Below are 12166 nucleotides of genomic sequence, written 5' to 3' on the forward strand. Positions count from 1 at the left end.
CAAATCTATTTTTCTATCCTTTCTTTCTGAAGTATTTTATCAAACTTTGATAATTTATTGAAGATGTAAAGAAAAAGAAAATAGCTTTTTTCTCTCATTTGTCCTTTTTATGTAAATACTAGAGGCCCAGTGCACAAATTCGTGTACAGGTGGGGTCCTTTGGCCTGGCCAGTGATTGGGGCCAATTTGGCATATTGCCCAGTCCTGGTCAGGGTTGGCTGGCTGGGGGGAGGGACCGTGAGAATTTGGCCAGCCATGGGAGGTCAGCTGTGGGAGTGTACTGACCACCAGGGGGGTAGCTCCTGCATTGAGATCTGCCCCTGGAGGTCAGTGTGTTTCATAGCTACAGGCTGGTCATCCAGTCATAACAGTTGCTTAGGCTTTTATTTATATAGAGGCCCGGTGCATGAAAATTCATGCACTGGAGGGGGGAAGGGTCCTTCAGCTCACAGTCCGGGAGTCCTCAGGGGCAGGAGGTGACCCGGCAATCAGGGGAAGGCGATGCCCCATCACACCTCTGCTGCTGCCACTGATGGCAGCACAAGCCTTGGCCAGCCCTAGTTACCTGAGGTTTGGGTGGCCCTGAACAGCTGGGCAGCTGCTATCCGAAGTTTGCCTGTGCCTCAGGCTGGTCCTGGGTGGCTAGGAGGTTAAGGGGACTGGGTGCCACCATCTTTGAGGGCGGGACAGTCATTTAGCATATTCATTCCTTAATGGCTGTAGGTGTCGCCATCTTTGCGACAGCATGAGAGTCAATTAGCATATTCCTTCTTTATTAGATAGGATTTTACCCAGTTAAGGTATTATAACATCCCTGACCTCTCAGAGTACTTTCCTTTCTAATTATGGTTTTATCAGTAACTCTTAAAGAGGAAGTAGAACAAGAGAGAAATACTTTCGAACACTTCTGCTTTCAGCCTCACATTCTCAGTTATATGTCCCCTCTTGCACCTTCTGCCTAAACTTTTTCCTTCAGGTAAGGGTACAATCAAGACACACAAGAATTTTCATTATCACCTTCTATGCATTGTTCCCAAAGATTGAGTAGTATTACTTCTTTTTCTATTGGGAGACCTTTACTGCCACAAAAGGAAATATATGGCAATCACAAACCTTAAGATACTGTATGAGGTAAAACACAGTATGCCTATCACACCTACTGGAGCTTCAACCACTCTTTATGTAACTGTGAAGCTTTCCTTTTGCTGATTCTAATCTCAACTGTCAGTGACTCTGTAAACTCCTGTGTAAATCAAACAGGCTAAAAGTTTTGCATTGGCTAATATTACTTTTTATAAATTTTACCTTTTAAATTTAATTCTATCTCATTTATTTTACCATTTAAATTTCATTCTATCTAATTTGAAAATATAAGAATCTGACTATTGAGGCCAGATTATAAAAATCATCCAAATTAAAAAACAAGGCTTACATTCTACCTCAGGAGAAAAAGTTCAGCTTACGGTTTCAGCTCTCTTAAGATAACTGGCTTTGTGGTTTCCTAACTTAAAACTGCTTTCCATACCAAGAACACTCAGTGAAAATGTCCAAAGCTGATCTCAAAATGTCACCTTTTAACTTTAAACAGGAATGAAAACAGAAAAGTTTAGGGTATAAGCTTTTGGTTAATAAGGCAAATTTTACGTGTCTCAAAATTTGTTACTAATAATCTTTCCTGGTCCTTCCCAGTCTAATAAATCAACATACCTGTATATGAGCAGCATCTGTTTCTTCATTAAAACCTAGAAATGTGACCTGGATTAAAAAAATAATAATAAAGCTCTATTAGTTAAAATTTATCTCAATTAAATTACTGACAGCTGAGAAACAGGAAAAAAAAAAAACACATAAAGAATTGAAATACTGCCACATACAAATATCAAATCATTATGTTGTACACCTGAAACTAATATGATGTTTTATGTCAATTAGACCTCAAAGTAAATAAATAAAAATGCTGACTATCTTGGACAGAATGATTAATTTTTTCAATGATGATGATGAGGCTTTCCATCAAAGATTTGGCTTCACAGTGCAATGCTTCAACTTCACTAGCAAGTTCAATCAATTCTACTCCCAAAACATATCTCACATACATCTACTTCTCTCCATTCCCGCTACCATTACTTCTTATTTGTGCTACTACAATTCTCTTCCCACTGATCCCAGTAATTATCATGTCATTTGCCTTTCAAAAGCCTTCCCTGCTTCCCAGTGCAGTCCTAACAGGCCCAAGGCTCTGGGTTAGCTGGCTTCAATCTTCCTTCACTTTCATCTGTACTCATAGGCTCCCTTCTGGGCCTATCGCCCAGTATGTACGACACCTGCCTAAGGGCGTTACATGGTGCCCCCTCAACCTAGATCTCTGTTCCTTTGATGTTTCCATGCCTAGTTCTACCGCATTCTTCAAGATCCAACTTAAATGTTACCTCCTCAGAGAGGACACCCTCAAGGTTATATACTTATTGACTCCCTGTGTTATCATCACTTATTTCCATCAATGCCCTTATATAGAGATTTCTCTGTAGAAATTTATATAAATTAAATGTCTAAAGAATATGAAATGATATGAGGACATGTCACATTAAATAAAAAAAACAAGTTACACAAAAATGAAAAAGAGTATGCCTATAATTTCAACAATATTTTTTAAAACATATGCATGATAATAACATCAGAAAGCAATACATCAAATTACAACAGTGATTAATTCAAGACAATGGAATTACAAGTGATCGTATTTTTTTTTCTTTTTTTATTGATTTCAGAGAGGGAGGGAGAAGGATAGAGACAGAAATATCAATGATGAGAGAGAATCATTGATTGGCTGCCTCTTGCAAGCTCCACAATGAAGATCAAGCCCACAACCCGGGCATGTGTCCTGACCAGGAATTGAACCTATCACCTCCTGGTTCATAGGCCAACAATCAACCACTGGCCATACCAGCCAGTTTTTTTTTCTACTTTAATCACTGTGGATTTTTCCTCCTCATTCATAAGATTAATGATAGTCATTTTCTTCTTTTAAGCTCCCTATACGGAAATATGTACTGCTTTTATAATCTGAAAAAAAGTATTATTTTAAAAGTTTATATTTTCAGCCCTAGCCAGTTTGGCTTAATGGATAGAGCATCAGCCTGCAGACCGAAGGGTCCCAGGTTCGATTCCAGTCAAGGGTATGTACCTCAGTTGCAGGCTACTCCCCAGCCCTGGCCTTGGTTGGGGCTCATGTAGAAGGCAACCTAATGAGATGTTTCTCTCACATCAGCGTTCCTCTCTGTCTTTCCCTCTCTCTTCCACACTCTGAAAACAAACGGAAAAATATCCTTGGGTGAGAATTAAAAATAATAAAAGTAAAATTTATATTCCCTTTATCATTGGCATTATTGGAAGAAATATTTTCCTTTGAAGATAGAATAGTAAACTGTCTGCTAAGTACTGTGACTATAAGTATGAAATAATTAAATAACAATATGGATAATCTAGGAATTAAGGGAAAATATCATAGTTAAAATATAAAGCAACACGATATAGTTTTGATCTCTTCCTGACGATTCAGAAGCAAGTCAGAAATTAGCTCAGGATGTTTATTCTGAATTATTAGGGTTATTACTTTACAGAATTGTTACAGTTAATTTCTACAGGTCTAGGTAAGTTGTTAACCTCAAGTAGCTTGTCTCCGCATCTATAAAATGTAAGGCAATACAACTTCTACTCCACAGTTGTGAGGGTTAATCAGATAATGTAGAGGAAAGTGCCTAGTATATTACAGGCACCCAATAACACAGAGACATTCAATTAAATTCCCTTCCTTTCTTCGAAAAGATACTTTGGAATATATACACTCTAAAGTGAGAAAGAAATTCCTTCTATTCTTTAAATTTCCTTTTACTGAATACAAAAGAGAAAATAAGCTGACTTGGGGTTTTAAAGATGCCACTTGAGTTTTGCATATCTCATGGATTGAAGAAGACCTTGCCAAAATGTGGGCTTGGAAAGGCACTGCATAAGCAACTGGAGATATACAGGCTGGAAAATTGTTTGAAGGCAGAAGGACACAGGAGACTTGTCACACAAGGCAACAACAAGGAGATTAAGAGTGGCTCAGCTTTATGAAAATAAAGTAAAAAGGGAAATTAAGATAATGGTCAAGAGCCATAGAAATTGAGCTGATACAAAAAGAAGAGGCTCCGGTCAGAGAACACTACAGGCCTGAAAGGTGTGCTCATCATCCTATGAATCTACTTCAATATAGTTTCTCAAGAAACAGGAAAGAAAATTATTCCCAAACATAAGAATAATCAAGATGTCATTAGAATAATAATTTCAAAAAAATTTTTTATTAACAACCTAATATCTTATTTTTTCAGATTTATTGAGCTCATATCCTATTTGATATCATAAATGTGTTAATGGACTATGATTATATTGAAGAATAAAATGTTATTCCTTTTTTTTTTTTAAGATTTTTGTTTTTGTAATATATTTTTATTGATTTCAGAGAGGAAGAGAAAGGGAGAGAGAGATAGGAACATCAATGATGAAAGGGAATCACTGATTTGCTGCCTCCTGCACGCCCCCTATAGGAGATCAAGCCTGCAACCTGGGCATGTGCCTTTGGTTGGAATCAAACCCAGGACCCTTCAGTCTGCAGGCCGACGCTCTATCCACGGAGCCAAACCAGCTAGGTCTGTTATTCCTTTTCATTAGTAATAAATTCAAACAAAGATAGGAAACACTAATGTAGCAGTGAAACAGGTGAGCAAATGATATATCTTATCTTCAAGTAGTAAATATCTTAATTTCAAAATAAATTTAGCACTATTTTTTCATTTTGACTCAAGGTACTGAATTTAAACAACCAAGAAAACTAACAATGACCAACAAAACTATTACAAAAAAAAGGATTTATTTCATGTTTCACAGTAGAAAGTTTCAGTATTAAAGTAGCAATCACTGAATCAAGTAGGAATCATCTGATACAGTACTGTCTGTCTGATGAGTGTGCAATAATGTCTGTGTACTAAATTAAATGACAATTAAATTAGTGGGTTTTTAAAACAGTTACTTCTCATGCATGTAAACATTTAGGCATTTAAAAAGTAGGAATGCAGTTCTACAGAAAAGCATGAACATACATTTTGCTTTGTTAGGAAAGGGTATAGAGAATAATATGTCAAACCTCAGTTAAACTGGTATGTTGATCTTTCTTTAAACAGTCTTCTGCATATATATTACACAGTTCCTTCTCACTCTGTAATAAAGACTTTACAGACTGGAACACATCTTCACTGAAGCTCTGAAAACAAAAGATATTAAGACAAGATTGATTCTAAGACAAGATCAACAATCAGTTTAGTTCTAAATGGAGAGTAACTAACTAAATTAATATTCATTTGTTCTGTATTATATACCTTTTGATAAATACAGAACTCAATTAAGCTAAGAGAAGAAAAAAATAAGAATAAAATGCTTAAATAGAGTTCCACATCTCAAAACACACACGTCATAGCCCAAGCATTCATCCTACTGAAAGACCGCGGGGCCCTTACACTAGGTTCACTTACTCTTACCCTACATTAAAACTTAACAGAACAGTCTGCATACTTGATATCTAAATCATTGGTAGAACAGAAGCAATAATTTATAAGGAGTGAGACACTGTGGAAGCTACAATAAGGAATGTTAACAATAGTAATTACTCTCATAACAAAGTTGGTTATGGAAGGGGAAAAAATTTAATAACCACAAATAAAGTTTTCAGGAACCTTAAGGCAGTTATACGATGAATGTGAGGAAAGGCATTGCAGATTTAGCAGGAGAGGCTGTCACAAGTATTAAGTATTATAAGAAAGAAAAAGTTACATAAAGAAAATAATAACTATTATAATTAGACATAAATAGATTATTAATTTCCTTCTAACTTGCTCTCCTGCTGATCTGTTGATCTGCTTTTCTATCAGCAATATCCTTATTCCTCAATCTTCCAAGACATGTGAAGAAGTTCCCATACCTTGGTCATAATAAATCTCAAAGTTCCTACATTAATGATCTTAATTATACATTAAGATCATTTAATCTATATCACAATATATTATAATTTCTGTTTTCATGATATATATGTCTTGCCTACCTATTCAACCAAATTACTGAGGCAAGAGACTGTAAAATTGTATTTAACTCAATGTGTTTCCCTACATTTCAATACCACATGTACCAAGGATGAGGCAAAAGTGGAATTACAGTTGTGAATACACTAAACTCAGATTTAATCTTTATTATTATTTATTATTGTATTATTTTCCATTTGAACTATAAACCTACTTTTGCCACACCCTGTATATAAACTCAATAAATGTGTGCTAATTTTAATAAACTGAAAATAAGTGAATATCTTCAGTCTAAGAGAAGAGATACAAATATGAAATGCTAAGCAAAAGAAGCTAGTCAGGAAGATAAATATCACATGATCTCACTCATTTGGGCAATATAATAAACAACATAAACTGATGAACAAAAATAGATCCAGAGACAGAGAAACACAGAACAGACCGTCAAACCTTAGAGGGAAGGCAGGGGTGGGGGGTGGGGGGGAGAATATAGAGATCAACCAAAGGACTTTTATGCATGCGTATTAGCATAAACAATGGACAAGAACCCTGGGGAGGTGGGGGCTTGTCCTGGAGGGTGGGAGTGGCCATGGAGGGGTTGATGGGGGAAAAAGGAGACATAATACTTTAAATCAGTGGTTGCCAAGATCTTGAACCTCACAAACCACCAGTGAAACAATTTAAAAAAAAAAAAAAGTAATTAAATTTGAATGTGAACTATTAATATGGACTCAAGACTCTAAGTATATATACTACATTTTTCCACTGAAAAATCATAGAAGCAATGACTCTCAGTAAGAATGAGCACTTCCAGTACTTAGATTTTGATTTCTAAATACCATGTACCAATAAAAAGAACTAGAGCTCCTTGAAAAAATGGTTAATTCTAGGTCAGAGATAGAAAAATATGAAGTGTGGCTGCAACTTCTTATTGACAGAATGCAAAGAAGTGCCAGAGACTAACTAGGTCATTTCAAAAGACATTGAAGCCAACTTGAAGTAATTCCCACTGGCCTAATTTGGGACAATTTGGGTATTAAAAGAATAAAAATGATAACTGACTATTAAAAACTAAATATTTTTACAAAACCTAAAAAAGATATATATAAAAGGGTAGAGTTGGGGAAGTCCTTCTTTATATAAGAACTAGAGTAGGGTTGTCGAACTCAATCAGAGAAGGGGCCAAAATCTAAAATCCAGCCTAAATCGCGGGCCGAATGGTTTACTGAACAGTCATAAACTGCCATTGTGATGGAAACGCAGCGAAGTGCAGTGATGACAGCGCTGTGCGGGCCACATTGAAAGGCCTGGCAGGACGGATTTGGCCCGAGGGCCTTGTGTTTGACACATGTGAACTAGAGGCTCGGTGCCATGAAATTCATGCACGGGGGATGGTGGGGGGGTGGTGTGCAGAGAAGGGGGTGACCCTCAGCCCAGCCTGCACCCTCTCCAATCCAGGATTGATGGCTCCCAACTGCTCATCTGCCTGCCTTCCTGCCTTCCTGATTGCCCCTAACTGCTTCTGCCTGCCAGCCTGATCAGCCCCTAACCACTCTCCTACCAACTTGATAGCCGCTAACTGGCCTCCGCTGCAGGCCCGGTCACCCTCAACTTCCCTCCTCTGCCAGCCTGGTCACCCCTAACTACCCTCCCCTTCAGGCTTGATCACCCCCAACTGCCCTCCCTTGCAGGCCTGGTCCCCCCCAACTGCTCTCCCCTCCTGGCCTGATAGCCCAAAACTGCCCTCCTTTGCAGACCTAGTCCCTCCCATTTGCCCTCCCCTGCTGGCCATTTGCAGTGGCCATCTTGTGTCCACATGGGCAGCTATATTTGACCACTTGGGGGCAGCCATCTTGTGTTGGAGTGATAGTCTATTTGCATATTACTCTTTTATTAGATAGGATTAGAAGCCCAATGCATGGAATTTGTACAAGAGTAGACCTTCCTTCCCCCAGCTGCCGACACTGGCTTCCCTCTGGTACCCAGGACCCGGGCTTCCCTCAAAGCCCTGGCTTTATCCAGAAGGTCATCTGGAAGGACATCCAGTCTAATTAGCACATTGTGCATTTTAGTATAGCTGCTGACTGCCCTAGCTAGTTGGCTCAGTGGATAGAGTGTTGGCCCTCAAAATGAAGGGTACCAGTTCTAAGGTACCTCAATTGTAGGCTTGATCCCAGCCTTCCTCAGGGCATGTGCAGGAAAAGGCCAATCGATGTGTCTCTCTCATATTGATGTTTCTTTCTCTGTGTCTCTCCCTCTCCCTTCAACTCTCTCTTAAAAAGTCAAAGGCAATATCCTCAGGTGAGGATTAACAAACAAACAAAAATGCTAACAAATACAGACAGAATGACAAAATTAGAAAATCTGATTTGTAACTCCCCCTGTAATTACTGATTTAGGAAAGGAACATCAGTATACCCTGATCTACTGGATTACAAACTACTGGGGACAAGATACTCACATCGTTTCATCGAATCACTCTACAGATTACTTATTAATTATAATGTATTATATGTCTTTGTATTAGAGATTATTATAACCTTAACCACCTGGTCAAGCTGGCATCAGAGTGGAAAGACTATATCACCTTTGGGAGTTTCCTGCTAAACATAATTACAGAGCAAAACAGATGAACTCCAAATATAGAGATGCTCTATAAGACAACTAGTCCAGTCTTCCGAAGACCTGCTGTCATGAGAAAAAAATCTAGACCATTGAAATGGACTAGATTGGGAGATACCACAAAGACACAATACCCAAACATACAATGTGAACCTTGATTGGATCCTTAAAGACAGGCAAGGGAAAAGTAACAAAGATATTTTGAGATTATTAGGGAAACTTGTGAATAGACTGCATATTACATGATGTTATTGAATTAATGACTTTTTAAGGGTGGTAATGATGCTGATGTTAAGAGATGTATGCTGACATATTCAGAAGAGAAGTAAAATAATATCTGCAGCTTACTCTCATAAGGTTTCAGAAGGTATGGAGGAGAGACTGTTTCCTGACATGACCACTACTGGACCCTTAAGTTGTATTATATTAGATCCTGGCTAGAGCAGAGATTGTTCATATAACCAGAAGAGAGATTGCTTTCCATAAATCCAGAGATAGCTGACTCCCCAATTTCCATGCTGTGCTGGTTCCTGGAACAGATCACTGCCTGTCCGGACAAGTATGAAAGGCATTTTCCCTTACCTGGGACCAGTCCAGTCCCTCATCTATCCTGCCCTGCTCTAAATAATTCTTTAATGCCTGCCAAGCATCACGGAGATTATCTACTTCCTCTTGCCACAGCACAAGATGAGCCTATGTTTCCTTTAATAAAGTCTGTTAATTGCTGGACTGAAGCGACCTGCTTCTTTCTTCGGTCTTCCCCTGCCCTCTGCTTACAGAGGTATATTTTTCAGTCTCCAGGCTTTTCCCTGGGTCTGCATGTATGAACAAAAAGGAAGTGCATATGGCCCTAGCCGGTTTGGCTCAGTGGATAGTGTTGGCCTGCGGACCAAAAGGTCCCAGGTTCGATTCTGGTCAAGAGCACATACCTTGGTTGCAGGCTCCTCCCAGCCCAGGTCCTGATTGGAGCTCATGCAGGAGGCAACCAATTGACGAGTTTCTCTCTGTCTTTCCCTCTCTCTTCTACTCTGCCGAAAAATCAATGGAAAAATATTCTCGGGTGAGGATTAAAAAAAAGCGCACATATATGTGTGCAAACACAGATAGAATGATTATGGTAAAACTTACATTTACAGGATAAATATAAGTGAAAAATATATGTGGGGCTCACTGTATTTTTCTTCCCCCAATTTTTCTGTGGGCTTGAAAATATTCAATATTTTAAATGATTCTGTTTTCATTAATGAGTGAAAGTGTTTGGGCTAAGATACTAACATGAATTTAAAAAATTAAAATGTGAAATCTGAACATGAACTATCAATATAAACTCATGACACTTGAAGAAGCAATAAGCATTCCTACTCCTAGTTCATAAATTTTGGTTTCTGAATATTATTTAGTTCTTTAGAGCACATGTGTCAAACACAAGGCCCTCGGGCCAAATCCGTCTCGCCAGGCCTTGCAATGTGGCCCACACCACGCTGTCATCACTGCACTCCGCACAATGACAGTTTATGACTGTTCAGTAAACCGTTCGGCCCGCGATTTAGGCTGGATTTTAGATTTTGGCCCCTTCTCTGATTGAGTTCGACACCCCTACTTTAGAGGAATAGACAATTCCAGGTCTAAGGAAGGGAAGTGGAAGGTGAAACTTGGGTCAATCTGTTGTAGTAGAAACAAGGAAGCAATCAAAGAATTTTGAGCCTGAGACAAAAGGATATAGGGACCACCCTGCAGGGGCTCCCAGAGGCCAAGTTTGGAATAGTTTAAGCCAGTGGTCAGCAAATGCGGCTCGAGAGCCACATGCGGCTCTTTGGCCCCTTGAGTGTGGCTCTTCTACAAAATGCCACGTGCGGGCACACACATACAGTGGCCCATGTCGGTTTTTGGCTCTCAAAAGAAATTTCAATCGTTGAACTGTTGATATTTGGCTCTGTTGACTATGAGTCTGCTGACCACTGGTTTAAGCAACTTGAAACAAATGAGTGAATGAATAAGTGACTATAAATAAATGATTGGAAAATGTAGATTATTTTAAAAATCTATGAGTCCAGAGCAATACAAATAAACAAATGAATGAGTGAGGGGAATAAAGTCACTTGCCACCACTGGAAGTGACTATTCCACTAAAACATTAATCTGAAAATTGGTAATTAAAGGAAGGTGGAAGCCCTCCAGCACATCTAGACAGCAATACCTCTGGCAAAGTGTACATAAGAAGTACGCCCTCTGGTGGTATAGGTTCCTTGAAAAGAGAGAGAGGCAAGGACAGAAAAGTGGCACTACAGGGCAAATTAGCCACCAAAGTGCCACATGCCTTCAGTCCTTCTAGCCCAAGGGAAAGAAGGATGGACGGATGGATGGATGGATGGACGGACGGACGGACAGATGGGGCAGAGCTAAAGATCTATAAGAAAATTTATACCTGATCCTTATATTGCTAAAAAGATGATAGAAAACTATCTGCTGAGAAGAAATGGGGAGGCACTGTGATCTTTAGGAAATAAGGTTCATTATCTTCATGATTTCCTACCACTACTGTCATATATTCCAATCTTTGCAGTATTTTAATGTTACTAATTTCAATGAGAGTAATTTAAAAATAAGAATATCATAGCTGCTTAACAAAAGAAAATCAACATTTTTACTAAACTATCACTAAAAGTAATGTAATATAGAGAACTTACTTTTCTGACAGATGCTCTAGTCTTCATGTGACTGTTTCTGAAAGTCTGGAAGGTCGCCATAATTATATTGCTGCTATATGTGATGAATGAAGAGTTAATCCATAAGATACCTAAAGAACATAAATTAAAAGAAAACAATTTATTAACTTTAGTGACTCAGGCAAGCATTTTGCCCTAAAATAACTTCTAAAATAGTTATTTTTTTAGTAAAAACATAAACAAAAATTCTGAGCCATGAAATTTTTACTTAGCAATTCCAACAAGAAAATGGAAAGATATGTTAACATTAGTACCTTAATGAGATACCACATTATTATAAAAATTTACTTTTATGTTCAAGGTTATTATAAAGTAGTTTACTTATCATTCAATTTCACTGCCCTTTTTATTGCAAATATTTGAAAAATATAAGAAAATACTTGAATGCCTCAATAAGTATTTGAGAAACCTCTTAAAATCTAAATTAGAGAATGTCACAAAAATATTAGTCTTTTTGTTTGTTTGTTTCCTAAAAGTCATAGGAATCAAATGGAAAATAATTTATACAATAGAAGGCACTCTATCCTCATAGCAACTCTAGACCCGTGGTCGGCAAACGGCGGCTTACGAGCCGCATGCAGCTCTTTGGCCCCTTGAATGTGGCTCTTCCACAAAATAACACAGTCTAGGCGAGTCTATTTTGAAGAAGTGGCATTAGAAGAAGTTTAAAAAATTTGGCTCTCCAAAGAATTTTTAATCATTATACTG

General features: G+C 38.2%; 1 protein-coding gene across 5 annotated transcripts in view; it reads right to left on the reverse strand.

Annotated features, from left to right (window-relative positions):
* The window catches only part of AKAP11 (A-kinase anchoring protein 11), a 53279-nt gene that overhangs the window by 26091 nt on the left and 15022 nt on the right, over nt 1–12166 (reverse strand). For all 5 annotated transcript variants that reach the window (XM_045588675.1, XM_045588678.1, XM_045588677.1 and 2 more), the window contains 3 exons: nt 11420–11529; nt 5183–5299; nt 1708–1755 (listed from right to left, as the gene is read on the reverse strand). In XM_045588675.1, the coding sequence (XP_045444631.1) occupies nt 1708–1755; nt 5183–5299; nt 11420–11479 (225 nt within the window). In that variant the 5' untranslated portion in view covers nt 11480–11529. The remainder of the gene's footprint in view (nt 1–1707; nt 1756–5182; nt 5300–11419; nt 11530–12166) is intronic.

Source organism: Pipistrellus kuhlii, unplaced genomic scaffold (assembly GCF_014108245.1).
Source record: "Pipistrellus kuhlii isolate mPipKuh1 unplaced genomic scaffold, mPipKuh1.p scaffold_m20_p_3, whole genome shotgun sequence".
NCBI classification, from domain to species: Eukaryota; Metazoa; Chordata; class Mammalia; order Chiroptera; family Vespertilionidae; genus Pipistrellus; species Pipistrellus kuhlii.